The sequence below is a fragment of the Trichoderma gamsii genome, assembly GCF_001481775.2.
Source record: "Trichoderma gamsii strain T6085 chromosome Unknown Scaffold_2.2, whole genome shotgun sequence".
Taxonomy (NCBI): Eukaryota; Fungi; Ascomycota; class Sordariomycetes; order Hypocreales; family Hypocreaceae; genus Trichoderma; species Trichoderma gamsii.
The window spans coordinates 1,373,071-1,394,358 of NW_020171339.1; the positions used below are offsets into that span (position 1 = coordinate 1,373,071).

General features: G+C 49.9%; 10 protein-coding genes across 10 annotated transcripts; 6 read left to right on the plus strand and 4 right to left on the minus strand.

Moving 5' to 3' along the window:
* Positions 1-965: 965 nt before the first annotated feature.
* Positions 966-2,994, plus strand: TGAM01_v200934 (hypothetical protein; the record flags this gene model as incomplete). The annotated part of the gene is made up of 4 exons (XM_024548649.1): positions 966-1,961; positions 2,025-2,106; positions 2,169-2,822; positions 2,948-2,994. 4 exons carry the CDS (start codon positions 966-968, stop codon positions 2,992-2,994), a joined length of 1,779 nt encoding a protein of 592 aa, XP_024406660.1.
* A 757-nt stretch (positions 2,995-3,751) lies between these two features.
* Positions 3,752-5,363, plus strand: TGAM01_v200935 (carboxypeptidase Y; the record flags this gene model as incomplete). Its single annotated transcript, XM_018810368.2, has 2 exons — positions 3,752-4,790; positions 4,849-5,363. 2 exons carry the CDS (start codon positions 3,752-3,754, stop codon positions 5,361-5,363), a joined length of 1,554 nt encoding a protein of 517 aa, XP_018656396.2.
* Positions 5,364-5,928: 565 nt separating this feature from the next.
* Positions 5,929-6,699, plus strand: TGAM01_v200936 (oxidoreductase; the record flags this gene model as incomplete). Its single annotated transcript, XM_018806530.2, has 1 exon — positions 5,929-6,699. One exon carries the CDS (start codon positions 5,929-5,931, stop codon positions 6,697-6,699), a length of 771 nt encoding a protein of 256 aa, XP_018660172.2.
* Positions 6,700-7,395: 696 nt separating this feature from the next.
* Positions 7,396-9,495, minus strand: TGAM01_v200937 (hypothetical protein; the record flags this gene model as incomplete). Its single annotated transcript, XM_018806531.1, has 1 exon — positions 7,396-9,495. The coding sequence occupies one exon, from the start codon at positions 9,493-9,495 to the stop codon at positions 7,396-7,398; it is 2,100 nt and encodes a 699-aa protein (XP_018660173.1).
* Positions 9,496-10,647: 1,152 nt separating this feature from the next.
* On the plus strand, positions 10,648-10,827 carry TGAM01_v200938 (hypothetical protein; the record flags this gene model as incomplete). The annotated part of the gene is made up of 2 exons (XM_024548650.1): positions 10,648-10,753; positions 10,805-10,827. 2 exons carry the CDS (start codon positions 10,648-10,650, stop codon positions 10,825-10,827), a joined length of 129 nt encoding a protein of 42 aa, XP_024406661.1.
* A 1,357-nt stretch (positions 10,828-12,184) lies between these two features.
* Positions 12,185-13,040, minus strand: TGAM01_v200939 (hypothetical protein; the record flags this gene model as incomplete). Its single annotated transcript, XM_018806532.1, has 7 exons — positions 12,185-12,257; positions 12,314-12,392; positions 12,446-12,511; positions 12,586-12,700; positions 12,771-12,836; positions 12,893-12,908; positions 12,961-13,040. 7 exons carry the CDS (start codon positions 13,038-13,040, stop codon positions 12,185-12,187), a joined length of 495 nt encoding a protein of 164 aa, XP_018660174.1.
* Positions 12,227-12,627, plus strand: TGAM01_v200940 (hypothetical protein; the record flags this gene model as incomplete). Its single annotated transcript, XM_024548651.1, has 2 exons — positions 12,227-12,269; positions 12,464-12,627. Coding segments are annotated over 2 exons (207 nt in total), but the record flags the coding sequence as incomplete, so codon positions are not given.
* Positions 13,041-13,449: 409 nt separating the features above from the next.
* TGAM01_v200941 (transcription initiation factor TFIIH subunit 4) lies at positions 13,450-14,978 on the plus strand (the record flags this gene model as incomplete). The annotated part of the gene is made up of 2 exons (XM_018806533.1): positions 13,450-13,664; positions 13,718-14,978. The coding sequence occupies 2 exons, from the start codon at positions 13,450-13,452 to the stop codon at positions 14,976-14,978; spliced, it is 1,476 nt and encodes a 491-aa protein (XP_018660175.1).
* Positions 14,979-15,572: 594 nt separating this feature from the next.
* On the minus strand, positions 15,573-16,838 carry TGAM01_v200942 (hypothetical protein; the record flags this gene model as incomplete). The annotated part of the gene is made up of 1 exon (XM_018806534.1): positions 15,573-16,838. One exon carries the CDS (start codon positions 16,836-16,838, stop codon positions 15,573-15,575), a length of 1,266 nt encoding a protein of 421 aa, XP_018660176.1.
* Positions 16,839-17,756: 918 nt separating this feature from the next.
* On the minus strand, positions 17,757-18,806 carry TGAM01_v200943 (hypothetical protein; the record flags this gene model as incomplete). The annotated part of the gene is made up of 1 exon (XM_018806535.1): positions 17,757-18,806. One exon carries the CDS (start codon positions 18,804-18,806, stop codon positions 17,757-17,759), a length of 1,050 nt encoding a protein of 349 aa, XP_018660177.1.
* Between the last annotated feature and the right edge of the window lie 2,482 nt (positions 18,807-21,288).

Consider the following 21,288-nt stretch of genomic DNA (forward strand, 5'->3'; position numbering starts at 1 on the left):
ACGGCCTTGTTTTTTACAAGCCAGCCAGATGGGCGAGCTGCAGTACCGAGACTGGACCGGGTGTCTTCACGAAAACGTCACCAGGAGGGCCCCTCACCTGGACAGGCGAAATGATCCATCTTGGAGTTGGTGATTGCAGAGCCACATGAGGTGAGCGGGCAGGAATAGTAGCATCGGTAGTTGCAAGTAAGACATATAGTACAAGCGCTTGAAGACTCAATGACTCTTCATCCCCGTGCTCTCTCCTCTATTCTCTCCCCGTAGCTATTTTTGCTCGTATTGCTATTATTGAATGCAGCATAGCGGCACTAACACGACAAGTCTTTGTTGGGGGCGCCTTTGAGCTGAATCCATCATCGAGCTGAATCTCACCAGCCACAACCCATATAAAACCAACCACACCATCGCAGCAGCCCTCCCGCGCATCACGAGCGCCCTCGCCTCGGGCCTCTCCCTCCCAGCGAACCCTCGCGCCGTGACCTCACCTGTGGCTTATCACGGGGCCTCCCTGGCCGTGCCGCTCACCACTAGCTGTTGGTGTTGCCCACGGCTCGCCGCTACTGGCGCAACAAGTCCAGCAACCCCTGCGCAAAACTTGGAACAGACCAGAAGGCCAAGCGGGGCTCAGCACACAAACGTCATCGCTTGACCCGAAATCCACTTGCAGCGAAGAAAGGGCTGTTTCATATAGCCGGCTGGCCCTTCGTCTCGCCATCTTCTTTCAACTCTCCAGCGAGCTTGAAATAGCAGCTGTTTGAAAGCAAGTGCTTTGTGCTTTGTGCCTTGTGCCTTGCGTTTGTCTTCTTTGGAGGCACGGCGCCATTCTTCGGGGGTACAAAGAGGGGCATATTGCTCTTTGTCACACTGTTTGCATTATAAAGACCACTTTGTCCGAGGAACACTGGAAGAGTCACCAAAACTTCATCTAATACACACAATACCTTCTCATTGCCTCTCGACTCACCATGGCCAGTCGTGGAGACCGCTTCGAACGGGATCGCCTGGATCGGGACCGCTTTGTCGGCGAGAGAGATGAGATTCGTGAGAGGGATCGCTTTGAGGAGGATCGCTTTATGAGCGGCGGGCGGGGTGGCCGCGATCGCTCTGAGGAGCGCCTTGGCAGCAGATACGGCCGGTCATCATACGAAGATGATATTGTCCGTGATCGCCGGTACTACGAAGATGACATCCGCCTTGATCGCCGTTCCGATCCTCGCCGGGAGCCTCTCCGGGACCCCCTCCGAGATCCCCTCCGAGATCCCCTTCGAGATCCTCTTCGAGAGCCTCTTCGAGAGCCTCTTCGAGAGCCTTCTGAACAACGTCGTACCGTTTTTGTCGAAAAGGAGCGCGACCGCGAATACTACCGAGACTCTTCGCCTCGACGCCCAGGTCTGATGCGCCGCCAATCATCTCTCGATACATATGACCGTCGACCACTGCCCAGGTTTTTCGACCAGCGAGAGGAGCTTCCAGTGCCGGCCCGCCGCGAGGACATTCTGCGCGAAGACTACCGGGCCCCGGCATATACACCCATTCCTCTTCCCAAGGCCCGCGGCTTGCCGTCTCGACAATATGACCAACGCTTCTATGAAGATATTCACGTTGAGCACGACCGAATTGAAGAAGGCATCCCGGCCGCCCCGGTCATCCCCCCAGAGCGCATCGTCGAGCGAGAGATTATTCGCGAAAAGGAAAAGGAAAAGGAGAAGCGCAGCCGTAGCCGAGATTCCCGCTCTACTAAACGAAGCCACTCCTACAAGCGCAGCCACCGAGGCAGATCTCACGCATCCAAGTCGTCTACCCGCTCTTCCAGCAGCAGCAGCAGCAGCAGCAGCAGCAGCGGTGGCACCACAGTCAAGAGCACCAAGAGCGAGTACCCGAAGAAGGGCAAGACCAGAATTCCTGCTAGATTAGTGTCTAAGCGGGCCCTGATTGATATCGGCTACCCTTTTATTGAAGAGGTACGTCTTTATACCGGTTGGCAGACCATTTCCAAGGAACAAGGCTAACAAAGTGTGTAATAGGGTAATGTCATTGTTGTGCAAAAGGCTCTAGGACAAGCCAATATTGACCACCTGCTTAAGCTTAGTGAAGAGTACAAGTCAAGTGAGTCCATTGCTCTTAATAATTCGGCGTAAGCTGGCTCAGTACTAACTCGGAATCTCAAGGTGAACTTGAAGTTGCTGCCGCTCGATCCTCAGCCGGCGAGATCATCAGGGAGCGCAGAGAGGAGCTCATTATCGAAGCACCAGCACCCCCGCCTCCACCTCCACAGGCGATTTATGCGCCTCCGCCTCCACAGTCGGTTTATGCTCCGCCTCCAGGTCCTCCACCAAATCATGCTCCAGCTCCAATTCTAGTCCCTGTGCACTCTGGGCACCCAGCACCCGTCATCATCGAAGCTGCGCCTCGTGGAGGACTTGAATTGATCGACAAGACTGTCTACCGCGATGACAAAAGCGTGTATTATGACGACAAGTCAGTATACCGAGATGACAAAACCATCGTTTACAGAGACTACTCGCCAGCATCGCGCGGCCGGAAAAGCAGGAGCCGCTCTCACTCTCACCATCACCACCATCTCAGCGACGACTACCAGCTAGTGGAGCGCCATCGTTCACGAACACGATCGCGCAGCCGAAAGGACATTCGCTCCGAAATCAAAGCCCTCGAAAAGGAGCTCGCCTTCCGCGGCAAACGAGAACTTGACCGCGAAGTCGTCCGAACTGAGAGACTCCCCAACGGAGACTTTGTGACGTACGAGGAATCGATCGAGAAGATCTCAACCCACAAGCCGGCGCGTATCGAGAAGGACAAGAAAGGTAGGATGTCCATCAGCGTGCCAAAATACCGATGAAAGGTGCGCCGCGTTACTGCCGTCGCATGAATTTTTCTGTTATTTTATTCCTATCGAGCGAAGTGGCTGACATCGGACTATGTTATACAGGACCACCGCCTGGATATGTCCGTGCCATGTTGGCCACTCTGACTTGAGCGTTTGCGCGGACGATTCACGAGTTTGAGCGTATAGACAACGAAGTCACGAATTTAATGAATGGATTAATGAAAGGATATTTTTTTTTCTTTTGTCCTTTTTTTGGATATGTTGCGTAGAACGATTCATCTTTTTTTGGGCTTGTGAGAATGATTGTCTTGGCTTTGGCTGGTCACTGAGCTACCTTATTCTATTTGTATGCTATGGATTGGATTGGATTGGATATCTGGTATAAGGGTACATATACACATATCGGACGTATCAAAGAATTTGACGAATTGACGGAATATCATGACTATCATCTTTGTACAAACTTGAGCTCCATACATACCCTGGTCATATTATAACAATGAGCTCGAGATCTCCTAGAAAGTGAGCGCGTCCAAACACATGTAGTTTCTATCAAATGTCCTTGCTCTCGGCTTTTGTTGCTTTCGATGATGCAAAAGAGGTGTCAGGTTGTTAATCCTTCACTTGCTACAAATTGTCCACCAAGTGCTACTGATTGTGCGGATTCAGAAGCGCTCAAGCGTATTAACGCGCGTTCCTCTAGCGGGTACGGTAGACGAACCCCGCTGTGATGAGCAGTCACGAATTTGACGCTTCTTAAAGAGAGAAGAAGGGACTTGAGTATTTGTTTCTCGTCGTGCAAGTATATATATGTAAGCCTTTCCTAGGCTGACAAGTGCAACAAGAATTGCCCTGCTTGACTATTGTATCGTTACGGCTGGAGGGTAGCGCTGTCGCAACCTCATCATGATCATCTCCAAGACTGTAGTTGCTTCGGGCATTTTGCTCGCAGGAAATGCAGTCGCGTATCTAAGACTCCCGCCGTTTTTACCAAAACAACATGAATCAGCCCGGATCTCGGACGGACTCCAGTTCCAGAGCTTCGACTTTGGTGATCAACGTCCATTGGCCGGCCCCAAGACGGCAACAGCATCCTCATCGGCAGATATTCCCTCCTTTAGAGCGGGCCAGTATACTTTGACGCCGCAAGACGATTCCACGTGTGCTACGTATGGCGAATCGCAATGGACGGGCACAATCGACGTGACGGATTCGCATCGCCTTTTCTTCTGGTTCTTCGACAGCCGAAACGACCCTGTTAACGATCCCGTCATCATCTGGATGAATGGAGGACCTGGGGCCACTTCGATGTTCGGACTCTTCAACGAAATGGGGGCTTGCTGGCTGGAGCCTGGCGCAAACACAACCGTGCCCAACGACTTTGCCTGGAACAATAATGCCTCGGTGCTGTTCCTGGACCAGCCCGCTGGCGTTGGCTTCTCCTCTCGCGCAGAGGGATCGCCCATCCCGTCATTTGATCTCGCCGGTGCATCCGATTTCCAAGCCTTTCTCAACATCTTCTTCAAAGACGTCTTCCCAGACCGAGCCCGTCTGCCCATCCATATCGCGGCAGAATCGTACGGTGGACACTATGGGCCAGTCTACCTCAATCATATACTAGAGTCACGGAGGTTCAACTCCCGAGATGCATTCCCGGGCAACATCACCTCTCTTATTCTGGTAAATGCTGTGATTGACTATACCGCCCCCGCTGTGGGCACATACGAATTCTTGTGTAAGGGATTCGGGAAACACGACAAGATCATGAACGATACCGTCTGTGAGGTGCTCGCACTCAACGTGCCTAAGCTCTTTGAGCTCGGACGAAACTGCGATGCGAGTAATGATGGACATGAATGCCGGGGCATGATGACATACGTAGAAGAAATGGTCCATCCCTATTATTACGAACAAGTCATGGCAGGGAAAAGAAACCCGTTCAATGGTAAGTTGAACCCTTTTGCCCTGCTAATACGTTCCGATATTAACGACATTTGACACAGTCCACATTCCCTGCCCTGATTGGCCTTTGTGCTCGGACATTACAAAAGGCAACATGACAGCCTACCTCAACCAGGACCACATCAAAAAGGCTCTAAAGCTGCCGTCCTCCTTTGTATTTGTAGCCGACGACATCGACGTTGACATGGCTTACATCTACTCCAAAGACCCCTTCAGGCCCACGACCCGTGAAGTTGCACGTATTCTCGACGCCTACCGCACTCCCAACCTGGGCGACATCCGCGTGCTTGTACTACAAGGCAACGAGGACTACAGACTCAACACGCCGGGCAATATGTGGGCGTACGACAACCTGCGATGGAGCGGGCTGGCGGACTATCGGCTGGCTCCGTGGCGGGAACTGCCAGAAGGCATGGCCGCCACGGGATTCTGGAAGAGTTCCGGTCGATTGGCGTTTGTGGCGGTTGACGGGGCTGGACATACCGTTCCGGGAGATGTGCGAGAGGGCAGTTATAGAATTGCGCAGGAGTGGCTTGAGGGAGGATGGAGAGCTTGAAAGGATCTGGCGTGTTTAACAAGTTTACACGTGAGCCCGAGGCACAGGTTGAATTATACTAAAAGTAGTATTTCTCAAGTAAGAATGGCTAAAAGAGGTATACGTTGCGTGACAACAATAACAAGAAAAGCCAATGAGAAGACGAGCATCAGACAGCTTTGGAAAAAGAGCACATTTGTGTGGTCCCCCCCCCCCCCGCTAGATCAACTTGAGACGTGGGGAAGCAAATCCGATCCAGCGTGGAGATGTGGCTGAACTAAAGAAAGGATTTTTTGTTCCCTAGACCTCTTTTTAACAAATGTTTTTTGTTTTGCCCCTCACGCGCGAGCCGAGGCAGATGGACCAGGCTATATACTATATATCTAGCCAGTGGTGAAAATGTGAGGCTTTCACAAGTTCGTAGAAGCGTTTCTTTGTCACTCTCCGCCACTTGTTCTGGTTTGCATCTTTCGAGCTTGTGGTATCTTTTTTGTAAAAGTATCAATTGCATTTTTTAGAATTGAGATTTCAGAATATACGGCTCTGAAAGTATACAGCAATTGAAATACCTTCAATGTCATACGCCATGGCTGTCATGGATGCAGTGGCAGCTTCTTGGGGTCACATAATCGCAACCTACGACCCCTACACCGTCGATTTCGTCGGCACCTTCATCGTCCAAGTCATCTTCTGGTGGATTCCCTGCGTCCTCTTCATCCTCCTCGACTCCATCGCACCATCCTTCTCCGAGAAACACAAGATCCAGCCCGCGCCCAAACAACCCACGTCAAGCGAAATCTTCCACTCCATGCTCGTCTGCATCCGCAACCAAGCCATCGTCTTCGCCCTCCACGGCGCCTTACTCTACGCAATTTTCGCAAAGGGCCTGCCCCCCAGCATCAGAGTCGACGCAAAACTTCCCTCTCTAGAAGAATTCGTACGGGATCTCTTCCTCAGCGTGCTAGCTCGCGAGGCACTCTTTTACAGCTCCCACAGGATCCTCCATCTGCGCCCGCTGTATAAGCGGTTTCACAAGCAGCACCACAAGTTCACGGCCCCCGTGGCGTTTTCATCGCAGTACGCCCATCCGGTGGAGCACATCGCGGCCAACGTGCTGCCTATTTTGCTGCCGCCGCTGCTGCTCAAGTCGCATATCCTCACCATGTGGGTGTTTGTGGCCTTTCAGCTCATTGAGACGTCGACGGTGCATAGCGGGTATGATTTCTTTGGGGGAGCGGCTAGGAAGCATGACCGGCATCATGAGCGGTTTGACGTATACTTTGGGGGTATTGGGCTTCTGGATTATGTTTTGGGGACTGATGAACGAGAAGATAGGAGGAGAGCTAAGAAAGATTAAGAGCGAGGGGTTGACCTTTTAGATATTATTGCCCGTGTTTGAAGTCCAACGATTCAGTCAACGTTGTAATCTTGCGATGGTGTGACCCAAAGCACTCCTTTATGAATCATTTATTTGCCTAAATCTTCGTAATCTCTCCTGTAAGTCATTTCCGCCTGTGTCTCATCCCATCCATGATCTCGTTATGCCCAAATCTATCGGCCGGCCAATATGCAAGGGTATCCATCCAAAAAGAAAATTTTCCGCCCAGACAAGCAAAGAGAGGAGATATAAACAAAAGCAGATGTTTTCTTCCTAGCATTCGTAGCTCATATTTTCCAAACTTGTTTCAAATGCCATCCATACCGAGGGAGGAACATGCGCCACTGCCGTGTAAGATTGTACGGTCAAATTACCGCTTAATTGATATAAAAATAATAATAAGAGTGTTGAAAAAAAAAAAAAAAGATCGAACCGATGCCATCCACCAACTTCCATCCACACGATGCTGGTGAGAGAACCACATTGGTACAGCATCTGCAGTATGTAAATCTCAAACAATATATGATGATATCCCAGACAATGAAGAAAATGATGTGGAAAACCGCAAAATATTGGAAAGGGCGGGGCAAAAATTAATCCAAGAGGGAAAAAAAAAAGGGGAGAAAAGGTAACGGAAAAATGGAAATAATAAGGATAATCTGGTAAACCAGGTCTTCAGAGCAAATCGCTGGAACTTGATGCGCCAAAGCGATACGTGAGCACTCTGTTATCTGTTTCTGAAATGCCAATGTCTTCCATATCCATGGCGACATCTGCAAAGAATTGGGAAGGACTGCCAGGCAAGGGGGCGCACTGATCGAACAAGAAGTTTTTCGAGTCATAAGAGTCGTATTCAGGGCCCTGGATATCCGGTGTCGACTCAAGATAACCAATATCTGTTTGAGACTGAAGGTTCGAGAGATAATGAGGCACGGAGTGTTGAGAGTAGTTATGCTGAGGCTCGAAAAAAGTATCGTCTGCCCGAGGTTGGATGGGGCCCTGTTGCTGCTGTATTGCAAAGGGCGTAAAAATCGCGGAATAGCTTGTTCTATCAGAGCCAGTCTCAATGTGTGGCGGTATTGATGGACGAGAAGTGTCTTGTTGCCCTATCTGGACTCTGCGCAAGACTGATGCCGACGTGTCCCCATTTAGGAATATCGGGGTGGTATCGAGAATGTGGGAATTGCGACGCTGCGCAGAATTTATTTGCTTTAGGAAATCGCCCAGCAGTTCTTGACCTCGTGTTGGAAATCGCTGTTCAAACACCTTTGGTAGCCATGTACAGAATGCCATTCGGTACAAGTCTTCCGGCTCTGGAAAGGCTTGCCTGATTTGGAAGTGCAGCTGGTGATAAACGGGAGCCAGGCATTCGGGGCCATGCTTTTCTTTGAATTTGTAAATAGTCCTCAACTGCTTGATCGTCCAGTCCTTGATGCAAGGGTCTGAGATGCGGCTCGTGTGGGGAAATAGGATTTGATAGATGCGGTCCCATTGCTGTATATGTGATTTTGATCGGTCGCTACGCTGTTTGATCTGAAGACATGTACCCGAATCGTAATGGAGAGCGTTATACGATCGGCTTCGTCGATGAAGTGCCTCTGCTCTTTTCTTTTGACATTGATGAGGACAGTTCATGGCATCGTGGTGGACGTTTCTCAGATGCTGTTTCAGGTACGGGATTGTGTTGATCTTCTGAAAGCAGTTGTGATGCACAAGATCTGGGTACCTCATTGCATATGGACAGATGAATGAGGACTTATCGTGCAGTACAGGGAAGTGTCCTTGCATTATATCGGCATTTGCATCATAGTCCTGAGGCGTCTGCGGATTTCCTTCTGCGGCGCCGAGCATACCACGCCCATAGCCACTGATGTCCCGCCCCATGTTTGGTCGTTGGTATAGTGCGTCGAGATTTGCCACCATTTGCTCTAGACCAAGCCTCACATCGAGATATGAGCCTTCGGCCTGACCAAAGGGAGCCTGGTGCTCTTGGGGGCGCTCTTGGGGGCTTGGGGCCTGGCTTGCGATATAGTTGCCATCGCCATCTTGAGGAGGGTACAATCCATTATCCAAGTAGTCATGCGTGTTGTGTTGATCGCTTTCGGTGAGCTGTCCTGAAATTGTGGAGGTTTGCTGGGAAAACTCGCTGGTATCATCGATCCATGATTCTGCAACAAGCTGTATGTCGCTAGACTCTTGGGTACCCATGCTCGAGACATTGTTGTTAGGCGGTATCATGCGTTGTTGCCGATTAACGAGCGGCTGGCCTCGGATTGTCAAGACCGTTCCATCCCAGTCAAAAGAATTGATCAGCCTATCGTCCCTCCTCTGAAACATGTCGGTCCATGTTTGGTGAAACTGCGTAACATCGCTGAGGATTTGCGCGGGAGCCGTGCGTCTTGGTGGGGAGAGCACCTGCATGGGACTGGCGATATGCGAGGATGCCAACGGCGACGGGTCTCTCGATAAGGAATAAAGCTGAGCCATAGGAGAGGCAATCGTCTGGGACATCACGTCTCGATCTCGGGCCATCGACTGGGCGTCGTGTGTCCGAATGACCAGCGATTGGCCTTGGCCATTGTGGGCAGGCCGGGGGGGATACAGCGACTGATCGGGCTGGTCTCGCTGCGTATTCGCCTCTCCCTGGCGCTGGAGCCGCTGCCCCGCCCTCTGCGGGATGTAGCCGGGCGTATCGATTGGCGAACGAAGGGCAAGGCTGAGGGTGTTTGAAGAGTAAATCGAGGGTGACGCCTCTCGGTGTCTTCGTCTTGACATTATGGCCCGCTATTCGCGTATAGCGGGTGCCCAGCGCTATTGCCAGTGAAGCTACAGGCGATCTAGCTTCCGATTAGCAGCTGGAGAGCTGGAGAAGTGAATCTAAAGGCCCGGGCCGCTACCTAGGTGCGGGGAAATTTCTGTCTTGCCAGTCGAAAGGCTTCTCCACCGCCCACCAGCAAAGAGGCAAAAGAGAGTTTGTGACGGTCTCACGGCGGGCAATTAAGCTTATCCGATCACTGGATTGCCTCTGCTTCGCCTCTTGGAGCTGGAGATTGAGTCGAGATCAAAGGGCACGAGGTTGGGTGGCGAGTGAACGAAACGGACGTAGCCGATGAGTCTCGTTTTATGCGCGGCTTTGCTCCGGCATGGAACCCAAAAAGATACAAAGGTACCTGGAATTGATGTCCAATGAGAGAATGGCGGCCTGGTTTGGGCTATCGCCAACCGGTACTAAGGAAAAGGTACGAAGCAAGGAGTCAAGCACTTTAAAATCTATCTACGACTTGTGGCATGGCAAAAGTTATGTGGTCTTGTTTCTATTTTCCTAGAACGAGGACCCTTGGCCGTTTTTGTATTGCCTCATCCTCAACGCCGGGACGTTTAGTTGAGGCTTCCTCCGGCTCTTGGGTCGAATTACACCCCGTTGTGAATTCGTCGTCATCAAGCGGAGCCGCTAGGTTGGTGTGCTGGTGTGTCGAATCTTGGGAAAAGTGCTACAGCATGTATACACGGCTTGCTTGGTATGTCCTGTTGTTTATTGACCGTGCAATTTGCCTATATATCAACTGTAGCTGGATTTTCTGGCATTGCTCGGGCTTCTGCACCGGCAAAACACTGTAGCAATCTAGATTGGTCGAAGCTGCGAGCTGCGCCATCGAACTCATCTATCCAGTCGGCAGAGAGGCTGTGCGGGTGGCCCCACCCCAAACAATTTGCACTGCCAGCAAGGATTGCAGAAAGCACATGCACGGCTCTTGGTAATGACTATGGTTGGGCATATTTGCTGAGCTGGCATCAGCTATGAAGGGACTCGATATTGGCCACTGCGGCAGCGGCCCGTCATCTCGATCTTGTTTCCCCAAAAGTGGTGGAGGCTAAAGCGAAAGAAACCACCATTGGCAGCACGACACGGAGACCGACGAGATCCATATGCCCGGGGTATGTGCTCGTGTGATGCCGACAATGGTGACTGATAAACCAGCTGCCTATTGCCGCTATCTGGCGGTGTTCTATCAAGCCGATTCTAGCCAGGCCGGTACGTGTATCTTGCGTTCATCTAAGGTAGACAGCTACCAATAGGTATTAGTAGGATGGAGCGGCATCCAGTAGGATATTCTTGGCACATGTACAAGGGCTACTAGCATGCAGCTGTATATACGATATACGAACATGTGTCTCTAGCAGGAACAGGCATCTCACCGTAAAGCACGAATTTCTCCGAGTTACTCGTATTGTTCTTCTCTTCTCCGAGCTTGAGCCGTCACGAGTCGAAGGATCACCAACATAGGCACGGCCCCACCACGTCCGAACTGCCGGAAATTCGGGGGGCACATTTGCACGCTCTTACCATTTCCGAATCAAACCCGCCACCTACGGGAGCGCACCCAAATGTCCTCAGGAAGTATGCGTAAATCCAATAGCATAGCCTTCTGCAGCCTAAAGAGCCACGCATCTCTTTTGGGGGAAATAGCCAGCGTTACATACAGACATGGAGCATCACGTAACGCTGGATCCCAATAAAGTCTACCTCCTGGTCTAGGGCGTCGTAAAGAGTCTATTCTTCAATACGGGCTATCAATAGTACCCAATTATATACCAGAGCTACACCAGTCACCTGGATGTTTTCCTAAGTTGTTAGGCTGCCATCCACAAGGATCTTGCTGCAATCCTCAAAGAGTCACCGATGAAGCGTGGTGGATACTTGTACATGCTACGTGCGTACCCAGAAGCCTCGCTGTCCATATTACATCATTCGCGGAAATTGCTTTCTTCCACGCGTTTGAAAGTAAAAGTTGAATTGATTGCCTAATTATAAGTAAAATCCTTGCCTGATTGGTGCAATAAGCACTTGGAGCAAAGACCCAAGCCACTTCCTCCCTATGTATGCAACTCTGTCAAGTTGGACGATGGTGTTGTAATTTGCGGTAATCATATATACGGAAGCAATAGTAGGCAGAGAGATAGTGAGAGTGGCGAAGCACTCCGTGAGCATCTAATTGAGACGAACCTATGCCTCTGATGTCACATGAAAGCGAATCTAGCAAGTCTCCGTACCTCTTCCACGGGTGGAAAACCGCTTCGGGGCGGTAAGAGCTTCGAGGCGGCCAGTCACATGTATCCGCTGATCTCTATTACATGCAGCTACTACTAGGTAGTTGCTGAATGCCCCATTGGCTAGACTCTGGTGTTACGTAGCATCTAAGAGTAAGTGCGCAGTTATAAAAGAAGGGGAAAGGTGGGTTGACGCCCTCGCTGGCCAGCAGATTGAGGCTCTGCGGCTTATCCTGTTGATTATCTCATCGTGCATGTGTCGGGCTACAGGATGTCACAATCACACTGCAATCTCTGTAGCTTGAGCCTCTTCCCTATAACGGATATTCTTCTATACATTTGATTTCCTACGACTAGGTCTATATAATCACTATGCTGGAGATTGTAGCATTGCTGTCCTTGAATCGATCCAAAGCTAGTCGACTTCATCTACCCATTGCGCCGGAGCTACAAAGGCCCCATCCGGGCCCATGGTTCCAGCGACATACCTAAACGCCAAGGTCAGTAATAGTTTGATGTCATAGAGATTGGCAAACTTGAATACTTGGTGTGGCTTCCTCTTGCGGCGAGCTGGCCTTTGCTATTGTAGAACTGTACCGATGTATACGCGAGCGTCTTGCCAACTGTCATCCCAAGGTCAATAATTATCAGGTACCAATTGACGGCAATTACGTACTCTTATCACAAGTAGCAGTTCCCTTGAGAAGATCGCCAGGCCGGCCACCAGGGCTTAGATACGTAACTGAAGAGATGACGCATGTCAGTACGTTGACAATGATTCGCTGGAAACAAGGGGAGTCATTGTTGCCTGTTTACCATTCAAGTCAGTTGACACACCGGTCGCGAATCGTCCAGTAGATGCGACTGCCAGAGATCCTCCGAGGTCAACGAGGCTGGCTATGGTCCCGCCATGTATGGTTTGGAGCCGATTCTAGGCGAGAGCGTTAGATAATTTCAAGAGGATATTGAAGCCCGCCATTCATCTCTTCGGGTCAATTCACCGTATGATCTTTGTGAATGTCGACTTCGAAGTCGACTTTACCCTCTGAAGCATTTGTTATGCGAAACTAAGTATTTCTGTGAGCTCCAAACCAAAACTATCCGTCCAGGTTTCTGCACATACTCGGCTGTGAAGCAGTCTGGCGCCTTGTCAGTATGCGGCTAAGATCCATGGCTGGAGTTTGCTCTTACCTGGGCTCGAGACCTGATTCGGCCATAAATGACCGCATGACAGCCTTTGTAAAATTGAAAGGAGAGAGCTTTTTCGCCATGATGTTACTCAGACTGGTTCAATTGATTGGATATATGTATCTTGATATGTTTGTTTCGAGTGTAGTAGATGTGTCCGGGATTCGGCTACCATTGAAGGCGGCGGCGGCTTGTGTAGCCGAGATCCCTCCACTGAGACGTAATAGCTAGTGATGTTTAGCGCTACCGTTAGCGGGCTGAGCTCTATCGCCAGTTATCTTTGGCGGCCGATTATCCGATGATGCGCCGAAGCATCTTCATCATAGATAAGCAGGTTTATAGGCAACCTAAAACTTCACGCTCGGTAACCTTCAAATCTCCAAACGTCCAGGCCAACGCTGCAGGCTGGGCTTTCGCATATGATGCGATAGTCAGCACGACATCCATTCTCTCCCTGGCGGATAGCAGCCTCGTCATCCACAAGCCGCCAAGATGTCCAACAACCCTTCCCTTCATCTCGCAGAATATCTGGAGAGGCTGCCTGGTACAACCTTTAAGAAGCTGTACCAGCAGCCCTCCACGGCCTTTGCAATCTTCAGGCGCATGCTGCCGCATCTGGCCAAGACATTTGTCATGAGAATGCTCTTCATGCCACATCCCATGACTCTGAACGATCTAGATGTCTGGGTGAAGCCAGAAGCCAAGCGGTTAGATCACGCTTCCTGCGATTGTCACAATTGCCCGTCTAACATTGGAGTAGGAACAAGGATCAATCGCTCTCCATCTTGAGAGGACTTCATATTGTTCAAATCTCCGCTCCGTCCAAGGAGAAGCCGCAGGAGATCCAGCTCATGTCCAACTTTAAACGATCTCTCCGACTCGCTCTCACCGGTGGCGGGAATCACAACTCTTTCGGCGTGCCTTCTTCCCTCCTCATCCCACCCGAAATCGACCTGCAGTTCCTCGATCGATACGCGCGCAAGAAGTGGGAAGATGTTTTGCACTTTGTCGTCTCTAGCGTTGGCTATAAGAGCGTCGGCGATGGATCTGGGCCGAACAAGGGCGTCAAAGAGCTCCTCATCGCGGGGCGACTTGTCGACAGACGACCAAGCGGAGGCTTGGGCATCACACAGGCGGGCTTTACCTTCTTGCTGCAAGAGGCCAATGCGCAGGTCTGGACGCTGCTTTTGCTGTGGCTGGATGTTCTGGGCAATAACAAGGGCTCGGGACTGGATCCGGTCGACATGCTCTCATTCCTCTTCATGCTTGCTAGTCTAGAGCTGGGGCGAGCGTACGACACAAATGCGCTGACCGAAGAGCGAAGGAATATGCTTCCTTCGCTCGTCGACTTCGGCCTCATCTACATCCCCCAGCACAAGCGCTCCATGTTCTTCCCTACAAGACTGGCTACAACCCTTACGAGCGGAGGCAACAGTCTGCGAACAATCAGCGAGGGCGTCACAGCTGCGACCCAGTCAGCCCAGGCATCGCAGCAATCCCTTGGACCTCTCAGCGGTGGCGGAGAGCAGCAATCAGGCAGCGTCGTCATCGAGACAAACTACCGCCTCTACGCCTACACCCAGTCTGCCCTCCAAATCGCCGTCCTCGCCCTCTTTGCCAAGCTCAACATGCGCTTCCCGGACATGGTCGCCGGGCGCCTCTCCCGCGCCTCCATCCGTCAGGCCATTAACTTTGGCATCACGGCCGACCAGATCATATCCTACCTCGCCGCCCACGCCCACGAGCAAATGCACCGCACCGCCGCCCTCACCAATAAGCCCGTCTTGCCGCCCACCGTCGTCGACCAGATCCGGCTGTGGCAGCTAGAGAATGAGCGGATGAAGACGACGAGCGGCTTTTTGTTCAGAGACTTCACCGACGATAAAGACTATCTCGACACGGCGCGCTTCTCAGAGGAAATCGGTGTGCTGGTTTGGAGAAATGACCATGCGCGCATGTTCTTTGCAAACAAGCATGAGCAGATCAAAGACTTTTTGAAAACAAGGAAGAGGGCGGAATAAAACTTCTTACACCTACTCTTCCCTACACAATATCTTGACTGTTTCTCATCTATTACCCGGCGAATTGCATTATTATGATTGGAATTTAAATTGGCGTCTGGCGCTGGGAATGGACACTGGGACAGGAAGCATTGATCGGCTAAACCTCAAAATGGATACTGCATATATAATATCAATACAAAAGAATATGAGTAGTAATTCATATCAGTAACTCATTGCCATAATCTATCTCGAAACTTGTATGTATCTACATTAATTCTACACTATTCTTGAAGGCTTTTTTATTTTTCCTTTTTGCATTCCTTTAACAAGAAGCTCAAGCGCATGTACTTCTCCAATTCGAGCAACAGCCAATACAATCCCGACAGAGGACGTTTCTTCGATGTATCCATCACAGTATCCATCACAAATTCCATTTCCAGTTCAATTCCAATTCAAACACTTGCCCCTAAGTCGATCCATTACATCTCGGCTTTCCTGTGCCGAGTACAAAAAGGGGAATCAAGAAGACATTGCCAAAGACCTATCGGTGCCAAACGCCACTTTGCACTCCTTCTAATATAATTAATTGACACAATTATGAATCCAGTTTCGTTATGACATTGTGAGCCGCTTTTCTCGAGACGCCCTAGAAATGCTTCCGGAAAGAAAGCTCTTGGTCTTGTTATCGTGATTATAAGAGCCGTAGCGCAGTTTTCCTAAGCTGTGCCTTTCACCTTTTTTGGCACCCGAGCTGCGGAAAATCTTAGCCATCAGACTCTTTTCTTCCATAGTGCCGCCCTCAGGGAGCAGCGAGGGGCGACCATGTCGACGAGCATAAGCTTGCTGCCAGACATGTAAAGAGCGTCTCGCTTCATCTGTGGTGCAAAGACTATCGAGGTGGTCAAATACACGGCGACATCGTGCGTCCTCTTCGTTCTCGGGCGGGACATTGGACGATGTCATAAAGCTTCTCAAAGCGGAAGTGGTAGTTGAATTAGGGAGATGAGATGCTCGCTGATGTAGGCTGCTGTATGGTGTTTTTGGTCTCACGGAAAAGGAGTTGGTCAATGATAGGCGAGATTCAATTGCATCTTTAGCAAGATCTTCTGACGAATATTTATCGTGGAGAGCCATAAATCGGCCAGACCAATAGGCAGAAGATTGCGCAATGCTTATACGCATGATAGGAGACTCGGGAGAATATGACTGGGCCGAGTTGGCCAGCGACGCTGTGGACGGTTGCACAAGATTCAATTTTGAAGGGTTGCAGAGTGTCGCATCGGTTCTAGTAGAAGATGGAGAAGATTTGGAAGAGGAACCGGTGAACGCTGAGGTGTTGATAGAGCGAACAGCCAGCGAAGGCCGGGAGATGGACGCCTTCAAGTCATGAAGGGCACTCATAGTTCGAGATTTGGGCAGTTTGCTCGCCAGTCGCTGCTTTGGTGGATCTGGATGGAGAAAGCCATCTGGTGCAGGAGGAATATTCTCGTCCTGTACCAGTGTAGCTGCTGGCACTGTTCTAACAGATGGCTTCGGTATAGATGAGGTTAATAGCAAACTTTTGCGCGACTTCGTTGGTGGCTTTGGATTGGAACAGATGTTGATTGTTGGCGTGGTCGCGATATCAGATTTTGCAACGCTCGGACTGTCTTCTAATTGGCCATTGCTGTGGAATCCAGCTGATATGTGCCTTGGTGTTTGAATAGGAAACGGAAGACGGCATTCGCGAATGGAGCTTGAGCTGTCGGTTTCACAGTCCTTGATGGCATCGACAATAATAAGCCTCTCGCTTCGGATAAGATCGGCACCTCTGGAGTTTTTGACCGGGCCTATGGGTGCAGAGATGAGGGGCCGTCTATTCTTTTCACGTCCTCGCATATTGTTTCGGCTGCAACAATAGCTATTGAGGAGCAGAGTTCTAATGGTGTTCAAGTGGATGTTATTAAACAAAGAAATGAAATCTAGGTCCAAAGCTAGAGGATCGTTGGCATTTAGCGGAAGTCAAAGAAGAAGAAAAGGAAGAGATAAGAAATACCAACAAGCTGGTTGTCTTTTTCTTCTTCGATCTTCTTAAAAATGTAGCTCTGCCTACCACAAGAGCTTGCTATTTAAAGCAGCGAGCAGTCGAGCCGGGCAGCCAATCCTAGTCGAGAGTGATATGCTGCAAGGACAAGGCACAGAGAAGAAGTCTGCGGAAAATGGAGACTGAATAGCCAAATGAAAATAATCTGGAGAGAAACGCCGGGCTTGATGATATCGAGGTGCCAAAGAATTAGGGGAGTTGTGGCATCGCGTTATATGCGTGACTTGCAGCAACTTATGCTTGTTGAGCGATGCAGCTGAAAAGCAAGAGGCGGTTCCTCAACGACAGGCTTGTTCTGAGAGAAACGCCGTCCAGGACGCGTCTTTGTCTTCAGCGAGTCGTTTTTGCAGACCGACTGACGCGTGACTGAGGCAGATGCGAGAAAAGCACTTTGGCAGAAACTGGCATCTGGCAGGTGCCCGGCAACCTTCCATCTGCAGAGGCACCGGTCTTGCAGTTGTTCCGCTAAAGCCATATTTTCTAGCAGCAAATTATTCAAAGATTAATCTTTCTATTTCTTTGACATAGCTCTCTTTCAGTCTCATGCCTCCCGTGCATCTTTACTGCTCTATTGTCTGCCTCCAGCTTCCTGCGTCTATTGTTGTCGTTTGCGCCGCGATGCTTCCATCTTGGATCGTCCGGTACATCGCCCGTCTTGCATTAATCCTCCTCTCGCCTCGAATGCCATTATATAAAGATCAGTCCGTCCACAGCTAATCGTCCCAGCCTTCAATTTTGAACCGGAAAACAACGTCTCCTTCCCCTCGGGGTATCTCGTTTCCATTGGCATCCCAAAGAGCCCGCTCCACGTACGTCGTGTTGCCCTCGTTATCCACCAGCATCACAGTCTGTCGTTGCGTTCCATACATGCCCTCTTCAAAGCCCATTGGTGGATGTGGGCTTGTGCTTGGGGTGATGCCTGGCCTTGATTCTTGCTTGAGCTCTTCGACTGCCTTCTGGTTATGCTTGAGATCTGCCCATAAGATGCGGCCTTTCGCAGTGGCCTTTTCCATCTCCGTGCGATGAACTTCGTCACCGACAGGGGGCACGAAGATGGTATGCCTCATCAAGTTCATATACTCCTGCAGGCTTGATCCTGGAGGTCGTTCTGGCATGGATTCCGTATCGAGGACTGAGAAGAGGCTTGCAATGAGATCGTCTTCAGTAGACTTCTTCGCCGCGGCCTCCATGACCGCCTCCTTCAAGAGACGCTTTCCCGCAGTCACCTTGGGCCACTCGTTGGGATCGTTGTATACCGTATTGCTCAGCCCCCAAACGCCATCCGGCTCAAGCCCGACCAACGGAACATCATCCACGTCAGCAGCTCTGTTGCTCACAATGGCGATGCCTTCGTTTTTTCGTTTCAGCTTGCTGCATACCATCGAAAATCCTCCCACGCCCTTGACGCCGCCATCTTGGACAAGCTCATTTACACCCTTCATTATTCCCTCGTCTGGCAGCCCTCCAAGCCACATGTTAACCATGCGGCCTCGGCTTTTGATGCCATGTATTGGATGTTGAGCGTCATCGCTGTCGACTTCGCGATAGTTTGTCAGCACAGCCAAGTTGCCCGTCTTGGTAATGCCTAGCCAAGTGCCCTTTGCTGCCCGCTGGAGGTCCCGCGAGGAAAGAACATCGGTGCCTGATTCGGGATGCGTCCACCAGTGCGGTCGAGAAGTAGGTCGCAGAATGAACTCATCACGGTTGTCGATGAGAATGAGCGAGTAGTCTGGATGCGCTGTTGTGAAAATTACGATGCACATGACGTTGGATTACTGCTGTTGTGTTGCGTGGATGAGATTTGGATGGTGAGTTATAGTTTCGGCGAATGCCGCCCACAGCCGTTATTATAAGGTTGAATCAATGATGGGCCGACGTCGGCGCTACGAGGATGAGATGGGTTGAACAACACCTAAAGAGGATCCAATATGAACGTCTCCTTTCGTTTTAAGCTTTTCGGAACATCGCCAAATCAATTCAGGGATTGGTGCCACCGCATGGTCTTACTCATATCATGGCAGTGCCAAGACCTGGGAGTCCGGCGCCAACCGGGCTTACCTCATGAGACCCGCAGTCGAGCCGATGCGCTGATCAAGATCATGAGATCAGCTGGTGGCCAGTCGTCAAGGATCCCATCGTCATTGCCGCCATTATCGGGGTATCAGTCTACATCTAGGAGAATCATATATGTCGATATCATATATGTCGATGGATCTCACAATCGTTCGTTCGAACCAACCGGCAGCTTTCGCATTACATGGTTTCGACTTTGGCGTCGGCTGACGTGACGCCTGTTTGCCTAGTAAAAAGGTCGCAAGCCATGCAACGATGAGAGACTAAGACAGCTACAAAGGTGCGGGAGGCAGGCGCCAATGCATTTTGCGAAATTTAAAACCCTCGGTGTAAGGTATCTGAACGAATCCCCTCGCTAGACAGCGTGTGTCTTCGACCTCTAGGCAGCCATGGCTGTATCTCCTTTTGCTTTTCCTTTGTGCTTCTACTGCGGTGGCTTTGTGGGATGTGTCGCAAATATTCGGGATCTTATTTTTAGAGCGTATAAATGGCCCACATGTTAATGCTTTGTACGTCCAACTGAGGATTACGCACTCTGATCAACAAAGAAAATTATGACGAGCATTCGATGCTCAAAGACACATTGTCGGAGAATAATAATGATGTCACCGACGATGACTTTTTTCAAATTGTTGTTTGCCCTTCATCTATCAGCATTGTCTCTTATTATTATGAAAGATAGGCGCGAACATGAACAAAGCTTTATAATAACAGCTTGAAAGTGTGAGATTCTTTCAATCTCTCGCGCTCAAGATTCTTCTTTGGAAGAATTTATTTCTTTTCTCTTTTTTTTTCCTTTCTGAAAATAGTTTCGAACAGAACATCGAAGACTGGCACAGACAGTAGAGAATATATAAGCAGGGCTTACGTACCCTCTCGAGAATGCCTCAAATATATTTGCATTACTCTTTTCAATCTTCCAAAACTACATCTACTATTCATTAATCTGCGGTTAACCTACACTTATAGCCATGGAACGAAATCTTATCGATGGAGGTCAAAAAACCTTCGGAGCATTACTTACTCTAGGATACCGCTGAGCCCCATTCATCACTCAAAAGTCAACAGTAGATGGTGGCTACGTCATTCATAAGCCAGATCACGGTATTATTATCATCCTAGGAGAAGAGCCGAGGAGAGGTTGCGTATATGATGAATTCGATGGCAACGTCCTAGACAACATACGGCACGTCATATACTGCACAGCTCGTATTGGCGTCAAGAGTGCTCAATCAAGCTGTGGACTCGCAAACGACTACAACTTCATATTTGCTGTTACCGACTTTGAGAAATTTCGGAATTTGGTCAAGTCAGGGCGAGAAGATTTTGATTGGCTCATCTACAATACTTATGTAGACGCTCGAAAGGACGATGGGCCCCTGAGCAAGGCGCCGTATCCTGCTCCTATCAACTTCACGAAATGGGAGAATGTGATTGGCGTCGAGATGCTGACCCCATGCCCAAGGTTAAAGAAATATCTTGAGATACAGGAGGAATACTATGGCTGCGACGGGGAAGAGACGGAATGTATTGACACGGCAGCAAGGGAGCCTCAAGGTCAGAGAGGCGACCAACAGTTTCAAGCCATTGTTGATAAATTGCTATCACATCTTTTGAGATTATTTTGATTTTGGGTTTATCTATCCTTGATGATTCCCTACACATCTTTTTGTGGCAGTTGCACTATCCGCTATTTTCGTTAACATGTACTTTTCTCCAAAAAGTCACCTTCTACCACGGGTAAAAACATTGATGATCTCTGGTAGACTAGAAAAAGAGAAGAAGAAGCAGTCGAAATATGTTTAGTTGAGTAGTTAAATTACATTGAGAATTTAGTTGAACCAGCGCCCTCTGCAGCCGCACGTACAGTCGCTCTGAAACATATTTTGAAGCTTAGAAACTCCCGCCAAAAGGCACGCAAGTATGAAGAAGCATATGAAATCGCTTGAGTTGGGTGAGAATGCGGTTCGTTTATGGCTCGATTCGTCTTTGGTACTTGTCTCCATAATGACTCACGATTTTCGCAATATCGAGAGGTAGAAATCCCGCCGCGAACGATCATCCGTTTGCACGCTGCATTACAGGATGACCGGTTGCACTTTGAGCGGCGCTTCGCCCAGAGCCACGCCATCGCTAAGATTGGTTGTGCATAGGGAAAGCTATGCGGTGCTA